Consider the following 17275-nt stretch of genomic DNA (forward strand, 5'->3'; position numbering starts at 1 on the left):
GTTCTGTGCATTTTTCTTCTTTTGTTTAAATCTGTATGGGTAGATAAATTCTATGGGAATTAGCAAAAAATTTCAGTGTTTTCTTTTTTTAAGATTTATTTATTCTTATTGGAAAGGTTGATTTACACAGAGAAGGAGAGACAGAAAGATCTTCCATCCACTGGTTCATTTTCCAAGTGGCCGTAATGGTTGGAGCTAAGCTGATCCAGAGTCAGGAGCCAGAAGCCTCTTCTGGATTTCCCATGTGGCTTCAGGAACCCAAGGCTCTGGCCCATCCTTAACTGCTTTCCCAGGCCACAAGCAGGGAGCTGGATGGGAAGAGGGGCCTCTGGGATTAGAACTGGACCCGTATGGGATTCCAGCACATGAAGGTGAGGACTTCAGCTGCTACCCCCACTGGGCCCTATTTATTTATTTTTTATTGCAAAGTCAAATGTACAGAGAGGAGGAGAAACAGAGAAGAAGATTTTCCATTTGATGATTCACTCCCCAAGTGGCTTCAACAGTTAGAGATCAGCCGATTTGAAGCCAGGAGGTGGAGCCTTTTCCGGGTCTCCTGTGTGGATGCAGGGTCCCAAGGCTTTGGGGCATCCATGACTGCCTTCCCAGGCCACAAGCAGGGAGCTGGATGGAAGTGGAGCCACCAGGATTAGAACCGGCACTCATATAGGATCCTGGTGTGTGCAAGGCAAGGACTTTAGTTGCTAGGTTACTGTATCGGGCCCAAAAATTAGTAAATCTTTAAAAAAGAAAGGAAAAGGAACCTTGGTTATGATAGCTTCATCTGCCTTGTATGCTTCTGTACTTTTGTGCCCCAGAAAAGCTTTTCCCACAAGAGCAAATGGAGTGGCATCTCCACCAGCAAAGAAAGGCCTCTGAATCACTGGGGCTGCCCAGCTTAGGAGTTATGTTCTCAGAGCAGAATCCTGCCCATGAGCTGCACAATTCCTGTGCCTCTGGGAAGTGGAAAAGGTGAGAACAGAACCTCCTTGTAGTGGCAGGCCTTGCCTCCCTGAAGCCAGTCCTGAGCAGTTCTTTTGCTAAATTTTAAATTGCAGTTGGGAGTTACCAGGGTTGGTGGGATGGGGAGACTACCTGGGCTCTGTGCCCTACCCACATCACCTAAAGCTGTTCAGCTTTGGTCTGTTCCCCTTGGTGGGCTCTGGAGAATCCTTTTTTACCCAAAGTTATCCTGACTGAAAGATGTGAAAACAGGGTACATGTAAGACTTGGGGCAGGTGTTGGGATCACGAGACCAGCTTGGCCTAGAGCTCACTGGACTAAAGCAGCCAAGTTTAGGGTCCAGGGTCTGGTATGTCCCACCTCCTTAGTCATGCCCTTCCTTTCCCTTGTCCGTCCTCACCACCAGACCCTGGCTCATAGCTTGCACCACCCTGTGCCCTGTCTGACCTGTACAGTATGTAGTCTGTGAATGTTCCGTTCTGGCCATGGCCTTGACCCTGGGAGAGCTCCTACCCCCACCCATCTGTCATGGGGGAAGGGAGGTGCCGAAGAAGTTCCCAAGAGCCTGCTGAGGAGCTCTAGAGGGAGTAGATTTGCTCTTTGGGAGTAGATTTGCCTATCACGCCTATCCCGCCTGCCTTCATGCTTTTCCCGTGTGCCCCAGCTGGCCTGACCGCCTGCACTCGTCCCTGCTCTGTTAAGTCAGAGTACGTTTCAGAGTTCTCACTTCTGTGTCATCATTTATGCTCAGCTTTGAATTAAGGGGGCCTGGTCAGTGCAGCAAGGCATGACAAAGCGATGAAAACCAGCCGCACATGGTTATGTGCTATCCAATATACAGTAGTCTGTAGATTTAGATCCCTCCTCCCCCAGCCTTCTCTCCTGTCTCTGTCTCAGATAAAGCAAGAAAAATATTATTGAGGGCCCCACGAGTTAGTCTAGTGGCAAAAGTCCTTATTTTATTTGTTTTTATTGGAAAGTCAGATATACAGAGAGGAGGAGAGGCAGAGAGGATGATCTTCCGTCTGATGGTTCACTCACTAAGCCACCGCAACGGCTGGAGCTGAGCCAATCAGAAGCCAGAATCCAGGAGCTTCTTCTGGGTCTCTGACGCAGGTGCCGGGTCCCAAAATCCTGGGCTGTCCTCGACTGTTTCCCCAGGCTACTAGCAAGGAGCTGAATGGGAAGTAGAGCAGTCAGGACATAAATTGGCACCCATAATATGGGATCCTGGCACATGCAAGGTGAGGAGTTTAGCTGCTAGGGTACTGCACCGGGCCCTATTATTATGAGTGATATTTTAAAAAATTTGATATCTAATTTTTGCTATTGGATCTAAATATAATTGATTTGGGGGCTAGGGAATTAGGCCAGGCTTTCCTTTTGAGGTCTTGAAAGTGTTCCAAAATCATAATGATGGTTGCATAACTCTATAAATATGCTAAAAACTCCTGGCTTGTACATTGCTAAGTGGATGAAAGATTATTTGTGTATGTATGTAAACAAACAGGCATTTTATTTTTCATATTCTTGGTATTGCTGATCTTACCAGTTGGTAATGGTGAAAATTCTTTTTCAGATTCTTTGGGATTTTTATTTGTCTATCAATGATTTTATGATAAAGAAATGGCAGATAAGTTTATGAAAAAAATGGTTGTTGGGGAAATGCAAATTAAAGCCACGGTGAAAAACAGAGGTTTAACTTGGCAGTTAAGATGCCTGTACCTCCCATCAGAGCTCCAGAGTTCAGTTTCGTGATTGGACTCTCTTCCCTCCAGCTTCCCACAGTGATGGCTGCTCTCAAGGGAAAGTTGAGTTGAATTCTCAACTCCTGGCTTGGCCCCAGCTCAGCATCAGCCATTCCCGACCAGTTGTACAGTTAACCAGTGGTAGCTGGGAAATCTTTGTTTCTGGCTTGGTGATGATGGTGATAATATAGTAATAACCATAAGGATATTAAAACTGCCATGTGCATACTATAAAAACTGAAAAAGAAACACTGAGTATCTGAGAATATCAACTACTGGTGAGGATGTGAAACTCCTACATTGTTGATTGGAATGCAAAATAGCACAACCACTTTGAAAAAACAGTCTGACAGTTACTTATCAAGTTAAACATACACTTATCTTTTGACCCAGCAGTACCACTTCTGAGCACAGTGTTTACCCAAGAGAAATGAAGATCTATGTTTACACAAAGACCTCTATATAGATATTTGTTCGCTTTGTTTATAATAACCAAAAGTTAGAAGTAGCTTAAATGCTATTAGTATTAGTAAATGACTGAACCAACTGTTGTTTAGTTGTAAGATAGAATACTGCTCAGCACTAAATAATAATGGACTACCAGAACTCTTAACAAGGATTAATCTCAAATACTAGGAACAGGAAGCCAGATCCAGGATACTCCTTAGTTCAAGGTTTTTCATTCTGGAAAAGGCAAAATCAGAGAAACAAATCACATCAGTGTTGCCAGGGACTGCGAATTGGGAGGATGGATTGATTGCAAAGAGGCAGGAGGGAGCTTTTTTGAGAAATAAAAGTAATCTGGTAATTATAATAGTGGTGATAACACAGCTGTATACATTTGCTAAGATTTGTTTGAATCAGATGATCAAAAGGATAATCTATGTAAACCATCCCTCAGTTTACAAACGTTCCAAACAGTCCATCATGAAGCCTGCTCTCATTCTCAGGATTTCTCTTGTGATGAATTCTCTCCAGGTCCTTGATGGGCTGGAGTTCCTGCTAACCAGAGCTTTGGCTCAAGTCAGGGCTCACTGGCAGGCTATGGGTTTGTTGCAATCAGACCCTGCCAGCAGCTGGTTCTCTGAGTGGTCGTGAATAACTGAAGGGGGCGGGTTGGGGAGAGGGGCAGAGACCTGGGGGCTTTTGTGACTGGCTTCTCTCTCAAGTACTTCTGTTCATCTGTTGCTACTCTTTTCCCCCACAGGTTGGGACAAGCATTCCTATGGTTACCATGGTGATGATGGGCACTCTTTCTGTTCCTCGGGGACTGGGCAGCCCTATGGTCCCACGTTCACCACAGGAGATGTGATCGGCTGTTGTGTCAATCTCATCAATGGCACCTGCTTCTACACCAAGAATGGCCATAGCCTTGGTATGTACATGAGAGAGCTTGGAGAGTCTGCCCTGTGGAACCGCTTTGGTTGACAAATGGCTTGAGGGAAGAAATCAGACAGTGCCACAAACCCTCTTAGGAGCTCAGGGGTACTTCAGCCTTTCAGAAGCTGGAGCCTCTTAGGTATTGGGGGCGCAATTTTTATTAATGCATCCCTTCAGTAGCATTGAACGAGCCCTGGGTGCGTGGCAAAAGCACAGCAGTTGTCTCAGTTGTGATCCTGGCCTTTGTGTCATTTGTTGGAGGGAGGTGTGGTATTGAATAATTTTCAGGGGTCCAAGTACATGATTGCCTGTAGTGGCAGCAGTGGCAGCTTATACGTGTATGACCTGGCCAAGACTTTGGTCAGCTCTTGTGATGATCGTTTGGCTGGTTGCTATGGAGCAATGAAGAGGTTGTGCCACTACAACAGGTTAACAGGCTGGAGCTGGATGGAGCTGTAGCTCCTCTGACATGTTCCTGGATCATGGGCAGCAATTGGGCGGAGTTCCATTGATAAGGGCTCTTCAGTGAACCTACAGAGGATGGACTGAACTAAAGGCCAAAAGAAGAGATAAATGGCCTGAGATGATTCATTGGTGATGGATGCAGAAGTGCATTCAAGCCTGGCAAGGCAGGGCTTGGTGACAAGGAAGTGGATTTGCAAGAAGGAAGAATGGGCAAGTGACTGGACTAGTTTTGCTATTAATCAACATAAGGGACCCATGGGTATGGACAGTCCTGGGTGGATGAGGGAGGTCTGTAGAATCCCATGGAGAACCAGTCCTGGACTTGTGTAGACATTTAGAATCCCATATCAGAATGTCAGTTCAAGTCCTGGTCACTCTTGTTTCCATGCAGCCTCTTGCTAATGCATTCTGAGAGGCAGTAGGTGATTGCTCAAGGGCTTGAGCTCCTGCTATCTGTGTGGTAGAACCAGGTAGAGTTCTGGGATCCTGGCTTCAGTATGGCCCACTCTGGGTGTTGTCAGCATTTGGGGACTGAATCAGCAGATACAAGATCTCTTTTTGTCATTTTTTATTTATTAAACAAATTTTTTAAAAAAGATTTTACTATTTTTAATTGGAAGAGTAGATTTACAGAGAGAAGGAGAGACAGAGAAAAAGATCTTCTATCTGCTGATTCAGTCCCCAAGTGGCTGAAATGGCCAGAACTGAACAGATATGAGGCAAGGAGCCAGGAGTTTCTTCTGTCGGGTCTCCCATGTAGACTCGAGCTCAAGGCTTTGAGGCATCCTCAACTGCTTTCTCAGGCAGGGAGCTGGATGGGAAGTGGAGCAACCAGGACATGAACCAGTGCCCATGTGGGATCCCGGCAAATACAAGGTGAGAATTTAGCCACTGAGCCATCATGCCAGGCTTTTTATTATATTTTTGTTTTTTCGCTTTTTATTATTTTTTTTCCCCTCACACACTCTGTTGCTCTGCCTTTAGGGAATGGATCAGCAGATGGAGACTGTCTCTGAAAAAATTTTTTTTTTGGATAGGAAATTTAGGATTAGAATTTCAGAGAAAGAAAGAGCGCGAGAGAGAGAGAGAGAGAGAGAGAGAGAGAGAGAGAGGCAGGTCATGGCTAAACTGATGCCTTCCCCTACCTACTGGATTATTACAGTATCTGACTACCCAGGCCCTAAGGTGGTACCTAAGTGTTGGTTTGGCTATGTGAGTTGGTAGAAGTTTTTCATTTGGGTACACCTTAGTTCTCCCAGAATGGTATGTTAAGAAGAAGGCTTGGCAGAATCCTACCAGCAGGGCTGCCACATGCTTTATTTTAGCAGGAGAGAAGGCTGAGTGTTCCACTTTGAACCTGACTCCTAAGAGGCCTGCTTCCCTTGGCTTGAGGGGCAGTAAAAAAGGCTGGTGTCAGTATTTGGTATGGCAGTTAAACCTCTTGAGATGTCCACATCCCATATTGGAGTCCTTGAATATGCATCCTTGCTCTGCTCTGTATTTCAGTTTCTGCTGATGTGTACCCTGGAAGGCAGCCAACTGATGGCCCAAATACTTGGATTTCTCCTGTCCACATGTGAGAGCCAAATTGCTTTCCCAGCAGCCTCAGCTGTTTGTGAACATTTGAGGATTGTACTAACAGAGACAGATCAGTCTTTCTCTGCCCTTTCAAATAGAAATGTTCCAAAAGAATCTCTATTCTAGATAATAAAAATCTACTGGTCTTTGAAGGGTTGTTGCCACTTCCCATTATTCCCTCCATGATTTCTCTAGAGATGGAATCAGGGGAAACGCATGGGACTGGAGTGTGCCTGGTTCTTTGTCCAAGTGACAGAAGCAGTGTTAGTCAATGGAGGTCGTAGCCCAGAGTAGGCAGGAAAGCCTGGGGAGCTGAGTGGCTATGACCATTGATTGCTCAGACACTGCAGTGCCGGTGTCGGTGGGCATTCAGCAAGTGGGCATCCAGCAGCTGGAAGACAAGTCCAGAGTCTCAAGAGTGCTGCCCCCTCTGTTCTCCAACTCCAGTTACTTTCTTCTGCTCTCAGGGTGTCGGGCCACATCGTGGGTTCTCACTCTGTTCCCCCAATACTCATTTCTTTGGAACCACACTCAGTCTTGCCTCTCTTGGATACCTGTCCTCCCTGTCCTCTTCACCTCTCTGCAGGTTGTACACTTCTTGCTCAGAGCATGCCATAGCACCTGCTGGGAAATGCTAGGTATAGAGCAAACTTGACTGTCGCTTCGTACCTGCACTTCCCTTCTCTGGGCCCTAGCTGTGTGCTGTGAACTCTTTGTCAGTTAGGTCCCCAGCTCTACAGGAAGCTCCTGGCCGCATTAATGTCAGTCCAAACCCACAGACTATTTTTGAAAAATTCACCTCCCAGTGGGTCTTTTTTTTTTTTTTTAAAGGACTTATTTATTTGAAAGAGTTACAGGAAGCTAGGCAGAGACACAAACAGAGATCTTCAATCCACTGGTTCACTCCCCAAATGTGCACTACAGTCATGGCTAGACCAGGTGGAAGCCAGGAGCCAGGAACTTCATCCTAGTCTCCCACATGTCTGCAGGGTCCCAAGCACTTGGACCAATTTTTACTGCTTTTTCCCGACCATTAGCAGGAAGCTGGATGAGAAAAGGAGTAGTCAGGTCATGAACTGGTGTTCATATGGAATGCCAACATTGCAGGCAACAGCTTTAAGTGTTATACCGCAACACTGGCCCAAATCATGTAATTCATGCAAGACCTTGTAATTAAATTTCATTTAAGAATAAATTGTGTGATTCTTTTTAGCTTGTCTAGTCTTCTGTGGTCTTGCTTATTTTATCCCAAATATTTAGCATCCTTTTTTATGGTATATAGCACTAACCTGAAATTGGATGGAAACACTAATGTCTGTTTGTATGACGACATTGATGAAGTGAATTGGAAGAAGACAAGACTGAAATATGAGCCCTTCAGTGTTCAGTTCAGCTGGCCCAGGGAGTTCCAGCCTTTTAAAAATCACTGAAACTCAGGGTTCCATCTTATCTACAACTTACTAAAAAGTGGATTTGGCCTATCTTTTTTGTGGATCACAAACTACAGTGGAAAGACAGTGAAACTGGAATGAGAGACTGCCTAGTGAATCCTCTAAGGTCCCTGATTCCTGTTTTTTTTTCTTTAACTTCTATTTTATTCATCTGAAAGACAGAAATCTTTCATCCACTGGTTCACTCACTGCCTCATGGGCTGACCCAGGCCAAAGCCACGAGCTGGGAACTCAGTCTGCGTCTCTCACATGGCAACAGAAACCCACCTAGAGCCATCACCTTCGCATTGCTAGTATGCACATTAACAGGCATCCAGAGTGAGGAATAGAATTGGGACTCGAATCCAGGTGCTACAGTGTGGATATGGGCAACCTGGGCAGCATCTCAACTGCTGTATAGCACGCCATTTCCTTTCACTGATATGCATCCTTCCTCTTTGGAGAAACAGAAGGATGTCTGTCACAGCACCATCCCCGTGTGCCATCAGTCATCTGTGTAGTTAGTCGCCTGCCATCTTTCTTGCTGCTGCTCAGTGCACTTTGAAGGAAGGCTTGGCTACTGGAAGGCCTTAGTAGATACTTGGTAGGAGGAAAGAGCAAGTGAAAGAAGATGGGAGGCTAGTCTTCTCTGCAAGGGCTGGATGTTCTTGCTGAGTCATCTTTACACAGCTCTGTGGGTCTCCCAGGCCTCACATTCTTAATTTCAGTAACTCCTGGCCATGTCTATTTAGTTTGAGATACTTCTTGTCAACAAGTTTGGCTATCCTATTTCCATCCTGGAGTTTTGCTTAGCCCTCAATCCCAAGGACCTACTCAAATTTTGTCCCTGTGGCCTTGCAGAGGCTTAGGGAGGAGGTGGAGTAACTTCTTCATTCCCTTGGAAGCATCTCCAGGCCTCATCCATCCTGGGTGCTAATTGTGAGGCAAAACCAGACCGTTGTGGTTAGATCCTCCCCTCCCTCACCCTGGGGACCAGTTACAGGCAGCCTGTGCCTAGAACTCAGTTTCTGAGTTAGCTTTTAGAGAATGCCTCATTTTCTCCTTCTTTGGGTTGAGGGGTTGATATTACCTTTTTTATTTATTTTTCTTTTTCCCAGATGGCCTCAAAGAGGTTGGGTAACTTGTAAAAGGTCACACTGCAAATAACTAATGGATCCTGTACTTTCCCTTTCCCTGGATGTTCAGGCCCTTTCCTTGAGCCCAGGAATGAACAGCATCTCAACAATTTCTGGATATAGATCTGTGGAGCCATCTGGGGAGTGAACCAGCAGATGAAAGACTTCTTCTTCTTCTTCTTCTTTTTTTTTTTAAACAAAGACCTTTATTGCAGCATTGTTTGAAAGGGGTTGAGAGAGGAATCCTGGGAAGAATGATCTGAATTTGTAAAAAAAATTTGTGACTGACTGAGTAAACAATGTATGCATTGGAAGGACTAGAATATAAGTATAAAAAAGTAAGTCATAAGCCTGGCATGGTAGCCTAGCAGCTAGAGTCCTGGCCTTGAACATGCTGGGATCCCATGTGGGCACTGGTTCTAGTCCTAGCGGCCCCGCTTCCCATCCAGCTCCCTACTTGTGGCCTGGGAAAGCAGTCAAGGATAGCCCAACTCCTTGGGACCCTGCACCTGCACAGGAGACCTGGAAGAGGCTCCTGGATTCAGGCTTCGGATCAGCTCAGCTCCAACCATTGCGTTTGCTTGGGGAGTGAATTGTAGGATGGAAAATCTTCCTCTCTGTCTCTTCTCTCTTTATATCTGACTTTGCAGTAAAAATAGATCTTTTTAAAAAAAGTCACATATGTGCATTTTTCTAGAAAGATATCTGTGATAAATTGTGCAGTGGAAGGAATCTGAATTAAATACAGTGGTTTTGTTTTTGATTTACAAAGATATTTATTACAGCATTGTTTGAAGTTAAAAAAAAGAGTCTTGGTCAACTCTGACAGCCAAAAATATAAATAAATCTTAGGGAAAAGAAACAAACAAACGAAATATCTAGCCCTAATTTCAGCAGCTCTTATGATTCTCTGTCTAATAAATTGGGAGGACTGAGGCCTTAGATCTCTACTGGCCCATTTTCTTCATCTTAGAGCTTGGGTGTCTGGTAGTTATACAGAGGCCACTTACAGTACTGAGGGTCTTGTTTCCCTCCAGTCTCACTTCAAGTTCAGGGCTGAGGTCTCTGGAGATACAGCCTCTTCTAATATTTATTTGAAAGAGTTACGGAAAGAGATTTTTTCATCGGCTAGCTTACTCCCAGATAGCTGCAATAGCTAGTGCTGGGCCATGCTGAAGCCAGGGGCTCCATCCCATCTGCAGATGGATAACAGGGCCTAATCATTTTGGCTGTCCTCCCTGGCTTTCCCAAGACATTGGCAAGGATCTGGATTGGAACTAGAACAGGCAGGACATGAACCAGTGCCCATATGAGATGTCAGCATCATAGGCATCAGCTTTACCTGCTATGCTGCAGTGCCAGCCTCCACCCCCTTCTCAAGGCAGGAAGGTTTGGAGGGGGCATGAACTTTGCCAACTAGGAGCCTCTGAGAGACTCAGAACAAGTCTACTCTCATCATCTGTGAAGTGGGATAAGAACACCTATTCAGAGTTGGTGTGAGATCAACTCAGTTTCTGGCACACACTAATTCCCTTGACTACTAGCTGAACCACAGGAAGATCAGATCTGAATGGCCTTGGAATATAGATCAACAGGCTATCTGTCCCTGAGAAAGACAATTAACTTGAAAGGATGGAAGAGCCCTGGACAAATTCCTGAATATCTGATTTCACTGCTAGCCAGGCCATCCAGTAGAGGGAAAGCCAGGGTCTAAACTAGGCCCTATCATGTGCTTGGCTACTACCTCCACAGGAAACATGGGGCTGGTCCTATCTTTGGTCTGATGACTGTTCCTTTTCCCCCACAGGTATAGCCTTCACAGACCTCCCGGTGAGTACTTCCTTTGGGGTTTCCCCCTCCTGGGCTGTTGGGATCTGCCTGGGGTGGGGCGTGGTGGTCCCTGCACGGGCAGGGTGTAGAGTCTGGCCCTCTCCCCAACCAGGGATGTGTGCTGTGCTGTCAGCTTGGGGGTGCCACTAGGGGATACCTGCTGGTCTCCTCTCTCTCCAGCAGCGAGGCCTGGTCTTCTTCCACGACTCTTAGCAGGTGACACAATTTGTGGCATTTCCAATGGCAGTGGTGGGGGGCTGGGCAGTTGTGTAAAGAGGGTAGCTCCATGGCTAAGCTGCTCTATGCCTTCAGGGACCCAGTCTGCTGCCACTCAGGGTACCCCATGCCAGAGAAATAAGCTTTGTGCAGTTTTCTCTTCTTGGAAAAGGATGGAGTTTGCTTTGGGCTCAGTTAGGGCTCATCTTCATCTTATGTACCCCAGCCTTTCTTATCATGAGCCATCACAGGCTTTAGCACACAGAGGCCTGCACCCAGAATGCTGGGAGCCTGGCTTTACACTGCTGTGACTGGTTCTGGAAGGAAGGTATGCCTACTCTGGTGGCTGCTTTAGGATTTTGGACCCTCCTGGATTGCCCTAGGAAAATGCCCTGGTGTTCTGAGGGGCCCCTGAAGCCCAAACTACAGTGCTAGGGTCCTGTGTGAACCTCCTAAAGGATCAGAATCCTTTGCTTCTTGCTGGAGGCCTCAGAGAAGGGTTGGGGTAGAGCCTTGGGAGAGTCGGCCCTGGCTGGAGAACAGCCTGGTTGGGAGACATGACATAAAGTGACCAGGTATATGTGTGGACAGTGTCCCACCACATGCAAGAAAGAATGGAGGTGTCCCTGTGGGCAGTGAGGATCAGGAAAAGTTGTTGGCAGGGATGGCCTTGTCTGTGATACAGAGGATGGCAGCAGTTGGTCATGCAGGAGGCCCCCTGCCTCACTGGCCATGAAGACCTCCTTTGGAAGAGCCTGGGACAGAAAGTGGAACAGCCTGTCCTGCTTGTTCAGAGTCAGGGTGTTCAACCCACTTAATTCCTTTGCCAAGCTCCTCTGCCTGCTGCTTTCCTGGGTCACCTTATCCCTTCCTGCTGCCATAGGTAGCTCTATCTTGTGGCAAAGGGATCCTTGGCCCTGCATCTTTTCAAGAGGAGCCATTATCTGCCCCCACAGTTGACCTCCATGGGCATGCCCACAGGGTTATAGTGCCCAGCCCACCTCTGTGTGTCCTGACCGAATTGCAGAAGGGAGGCTGGGCACTTAGACCCCACCAGCCTCTGATGCAGGGCAGGAGACTCTCCACACTGAGCTGTGCTTGCTTCAGCTTTGTCCCACAAGCTCCGGGTTAGCATCTCTGGCGGGGGGATGGGCCAAACTCAGCTTTCTCCACCACCTCCTGCATTGCTGTGCCTCTCTCAGCCCTAGCTTTGGCTCGCAGGAGCTAGGGAGGTGAGGTGAGGCCCTGCTGTCCGCTGCTTCAGGCCTTGACTGACATTTCATTCTCCTCCTCAGGCCAACCTCTACCCCACCGTAGGCCTGCAGACACCTGGGGAGATTGTGGACGCCAACTTTGGGCAGCAGCCCTTCCTGTTTGACATTGAGGACTACATGCGAGAGTGGCGTGCCAAGGTCCAGGGCACTGTCCACTGCTTCCCTATCAGCGCCCGGCTTGGCGAGTGGCAGGCGGTACTGCAGAAGTGAGTGCCGTGCCCCAGCTCTTCCCAGGGACCTCACTCTCCATACACCCCTGCAGGCTGCCAGCTGCTCTTATGGATTGGATTCCAGCTGGGAATCCCCTTCTGGGAAGCACTCCCAGAGGGAGTCTACCCACTGCTCTGCACCCCGGTCATCCCCTGGACAGTTCTCGCTAACTTCTTCCCAGCTGTTCCCGCTGAAAACCTCTTGCCTCTTAGCCAGTTACTGAAGGCTTTTTTTCTTCCCTGGGTCATTTTGCAGAGAATGTGCTGGGATACCCCATGGCTGCTTCTTCTGTGGACTTCTTTCTACCATAGGAAGTGTCCATCCATCCTGCCATGACTGTGGCCTGAGGTCACCTCCTGGGGCTCAGCATGTAGCCAGGTCCCATGTGTCTGTGGCAGTGGTGCTGGGAAGCTTCCTCCCTAGGACTAGCCTTGATGGCTGCTTGACTCATCATCAGCTCCCAGGCTTTCCTAGAAGTGGGGGTTGCTCAGATTCCCAAGGGAGGCAGGTTTGGGTCTTGGCTAGCTTGCTAGCAGGAGGTTTATTAAGACAGTTACCAGTATCTGCTCTGCTGGGCATTGAATTGGCTCCAGAGGATGGGCAGATGGCTATAGAGGAAGAACTGGGTTACTGTCAACCCTGAGCACCGATGGCCAGGAGCCTTTGGGTGGGGTTAAAGTACATGCTGGGTTCTTTGTGCAGACTCCTTTTCGTGAGGGATTGGTCTCAAGGCAGGTTCCAAGGGAAACTGAGTCAGGAGCGAGGTGGTCAGACCCTCTGCAGGAAGAATAGTATTGCCTCCTCTTGTTTCCAGGCCCTTGAGCAGGTAAGTAAAGTGTGCTTTCTCAGAGTTAAAACAGGGCCACTTCCCAGCAGGCTTACAGGGATGGGCAAAAGAGTCACATGGGAAGGGATAGATGCTGCCAGTGTTCAGGGCCTTGTATCAGCACATGGGTGCTTTGTTTACATGTGTATATCCATGTGCTTATATGTGTTCATTTGTAGTTAGTTCTTAAGGCCTGCATTTAGTTTGTGTTCCATAGTCCTGTGTAACTATGAATATGGGAGATAGACTGTCCATAGACACTTTGGCTGCCTTCTTGTGATGGGGAATTCAGGTTATTTCCTCTTTTTGTTTGTATAGGAAGCCTTTTGCACTTAAAGAATTTTCTTTCTCTTCTGTTTTTTAGAATGCTATGTCATTCATTTTTGTTTTGTTTTGTTTTGTTTGTTTCTTTTCCAAAAGACCGCACGTATTTATTACTGAACCAACCCACTAGTCAGAGCCCTAGTCAAACGTGTCTGGCTGTCTAGACTATGGTGATGTCTTCAGCTTGATATAGTTAAGAATATAGTGATTTTTTTTTAAAGATTTATTTATTTTTTTTTGAAGATTTATTTTTATTATTTTTTTATTGGAAAGGCGGATATACAGAGAGGAGAGACAGAGAGGAAGATCTTCCGTCCGATGATTCACTCCCCAAGTGAGCAGCCGATGCTATGCCAATCCGAAGCCAGGAGCCTCTTCCGGGTCTCCCACACGGGTGCAGGGTCCCAAAGCTTTGGGCCGTCCTCAACTGCCTTCCCGGGCCACAGGCAGGGAGCTGGAAGGGAAGCGGGGCTACCGGGATAGAACCGGCACCCATATGGGATCCCAGGCGTGCAAGGCGAGGACTTTAACCACTGCACCACCACGCCGGGCCCAAGATTTATTTATTTTTAATGGAAAATCATATATACAGAAAGGAGGTGAGACAGAGAGGAAGATCTTCCGTCCGTTGGTTCACTCTCCAAGCAGCCACAATGGCTGGAGCTGAGCCAGTCCGAAGCCAGGAGCCTCTTCTGGGTCTCCCACATGGGTGCAGGGTCCCAAAGACTTAGGCTGTCCTCGACTGCTTTCCCTGGCCACAAGCAGGGAGCTGGATGGGAAGTGGGGCTGCTAGTACTAGAACCAGTCAGTGCCTATATGGGATCCCAGCACATTCAAGGCAAGGACTTTAGCTGCTATGCTATCGTGCTGGACTCGAATATAGTGATCTTAATATAAGATAAATATGTGTGCCACTCATTTCAAATACAATTCTTTATAGACCCATCTTGGTTCTTTCCCATTGTCTTCTTTTGGAGTTGGAGCTGTTTTTATTGCCACCTTTCATCCAAACGTCCAAGGAGGAATGGCACTATTTTATTTTTGTCTTTTGGCTAGGAATCTCTTGATTCTGAAGGTCATGTGAAAATGCATGGCAAAGAAGAGTCAGGTCTGCTCACCATGAGAAAGGAATGAAGAAGCAAGCTGCTTCCATTTGAAAGACAGAGCTACATGGGAGGCGTGGGAAAGCAGAAATCTTCCATGTGCTGATTAATTCTTCACATGGCCACAGCAGCTGGGTCTTGACCAAGCCAAAGCCAGGAACCAGGATCTCCAGTCTTCCTTCATGGGTGACAGGGGTCCAAGTGTCTTGCTGTACACATTAGCAAGAAATTGGATTGGATATGGAGCAGCCAGGACTTGAACTGGCACTTAAATATGACATATGGGTATTTCAAGCTGCAGCTTACTCTATTGTACTGCAATGCTGTCCCCTAGAGAATTTTTCATGTTTAAGATTATTTCAGGGTACGGTGCTGTGGAATAGCTGGTAAAGCCTCTGCCTTCAACACCAACATCCCATATGGGCACTGATTGAAGTCCCAGCTGTTTCACTTCCCATCCAGCTCCCTGCTGGTGACTTGGGGAAAGCAGTGGAGGAGGACCCAAATCTTTGTGCCCCCATGAGTATGTTGAGAAACCCAGAAACTTCTGTCTCTTGGCATTGGACCAGCTCAACTGTGGCAGTATGGGCATTTGGGGAGTGAACCAGCGTATAGATTTCCTCTTTCTGTTTTCCAAATAAATAAATATTTTTCAAAGAAAAGATTGGCATATGATAAGCTACATATAAAGGCAAACTTACAAAGAGAAGGAGAGACAAAGAAAGATCTTCCAAGGAGGAAGCTGGATGAGAAGTGAAGCACCTGGGACACAAACCTATATAGGATCCTGGTGCTTGGAAGTAGAAGATTAGCCAGTTGAGCCATAGCATCGGCCCTTAATTTGCTTCATTTTAACAGCAAACTACTTAGCAGGAATACCACAGAAGACAGGCAACATTGAGAACCTATATGTAGAACAAGTCAGAATATCCACTGTATGATACAAGTGGTATCCTTGAAAGAAGTGAAATTAATGGGCCCTGGCACAGTAGCCTAGTGGTTAAAGTCCCTGCCTTACATCTGCTGTGATCACATATGGGCATGGTTCTAATCCTGGCTGCTCCACTTCCCATCCAGATCTCTGCTTGTGGCTTGGGCAAGCAGTAGAGGACAGCCCAAAGCCTTGGGACCCTGCACCCATGTGGGAGACCTGGAAGAGGCTTCTTGCTCCTGTCTTTGGATTGGCTCAGCTTTGGCTGTTGCATTCACTTGGGGAATGAACCAGTGGATGGAAGATTTTTCCTCTCTGTCTGTCCTTCTCTCTATAAATATGAGTTTCCAATAAAAATAAAATAAAGTAAAAGTATTTTTAAAAAGTGAAAATTGGGGCTGGTATTGTGGCATAGCTAGTTAAGTTGCCATCTGGAGTGCTGGCATCCCATGTGGATGCATGATCAAAACTCAGCTATTCTACTTGCATCCAAGTGCCGGAACCTCTGCCACCCATGTGGGAGACCTGGAAGAGGCTCTTGACTTTGACCTTGCCCATCCCTGGTCCTTGTTGCCATTTGGGGAATAGACCTGTGGATGGAATCGCTCTTTGTCTTGCAAATAAGATAAGTAAATCCTTTTAAAAAAAAGATTTAGTTATTTATTATTGGTAGGTCAGATTTACAGAGAGAAGGAGAGACAGAGAAAGATCTTTCATCCACTGGTTCACTCCCCAAGAGGCCACAGTGGCCAGAGCTTAGCTGATCCAAAGGCAGGAGTCAGAAGCTTCTTTTGGGTCTCCTACGTGGGTACAGGATCCCAAGGCTTTGGGCTGTCCTCGACTGCCTTCCCAGTCCACAAGCAGAGAGCTGGAAGGGGAGTGGAACAAGGTACAAACCAGCACCCATATGGGATCCCAGTGTGTGCAAGGCGAGGACCTTAGCCACTAGGCTACCATGCTGGTCCAGTAAATCCTTTTAAAAAAAAAGAGTGAAAGTGAGTCACAGACACTATGCATTTTAATGACATGTGACACAGGAGTTCATCTGAACCAAGTTGTGTCAAAAATTTTTGCCTTCATGTTTTTAATACCTAATTCTGCAATGAAAAGTTTTATTTCTTAATTTCTTTGTCCCCTATACTTTGTGTGTATCATCTCACTTGCCCTTCAAATGTGGTGGGACACACTGGGACTCCTGTGCCTTCCATGTTTGGCAGTTAAAATACTGACATCAGATATTCTTTATTGTACACATTACATACAAAGCTTACCCTGTATACACATGTACACATGTGTATATGTGTGTGTGCGCACACATAGGCCACAGGGCACCAGGCTTCTCCAGGCTGTTTCCCAAAGGTAGTTTTTCCACTGGTTCTTCTAGTTGTGCCTGTTTCTTCCTGGCAATATCAGCCTGATATCATAGCTGCTCTGCCCTGATTTGTGATAGGTCATGGAGTACGCTCCAAGGGATGTGGGCACACCTCGGACCAATGCCCAGGGCAGCCAGCGGAGCTGTTGCTGCATTTCCAGAAGGTTTGGGAGGCTGCCACCCTTTCCTTCTGTTGGCTGAAAAGCCCATCAGCCATCTCTGGGCTTCTGCAGTTCACAAGGAGACAGCTGCTTCTGAGAGCTTGTGAACAGCCTGTCAGAGAAACTGCAGCTGCTTCTCCAGGCTGTGGGACAGCTTTGGGGACCAGCTAAGCCCCAGCCTGAGGGCATCAGCATGAGAAGCATTGTTTTGATGCAGCTCCTTTATTCTCATCCTGTGCAGGTTACACCTCCAAACTGTGTTTGGGATCAACCCATGGGGAGGTAGGCTGTCCCACTAGGTAGTCAGAGTGAGCAGTGAGTGCAGTTC

The 17275-nt window shown here is 46.9% G+C and overlaps 1 protein-coding gene across 1 annotated transcript in view; it reads left to right on the forward strand.

Moving 5' to 3' along the window:
* The window catches only part of RANBP10 (RAN binding protein 10), a 59633-nt gene that overhangs the window by 34121 nt on the left and 8237 nt on the right, over positions 1-17275 (forward strand). Inside the window, exons 4-6 of the mRNA XM_040982521.1 lie at positions 3919-4086; positions 10508-10530; positions 12042-12226. Coding sequence (XP_040838455.1) covers positions 3919-4086; positions 10508-10530; positions 12042-12226 — 376 coding nt within the window. The remainder of the gene's footprint in view (positions 1-3918; positions 4087-10507; positions 10531-12041; positions 12227-17275) is intronic.

This window comes from Ochotona curzoniae, unplaced genomic scaffold, assembly GCF_017591425.1.
Source record: "Ochotona curzoniae isolate NIBS_2020 unplaced genomic scaffold, NIBS_Ocur_1.0 contig_3622, whole genome shotgun sequence".
In the NCBI taxonomy this organism is placed as follows: Eukaryota; Metazoa; Chordata; class Mammalia; order Lagomorpha; family Ochotonidae; genus Ochotona; species Ochotona curzoniae.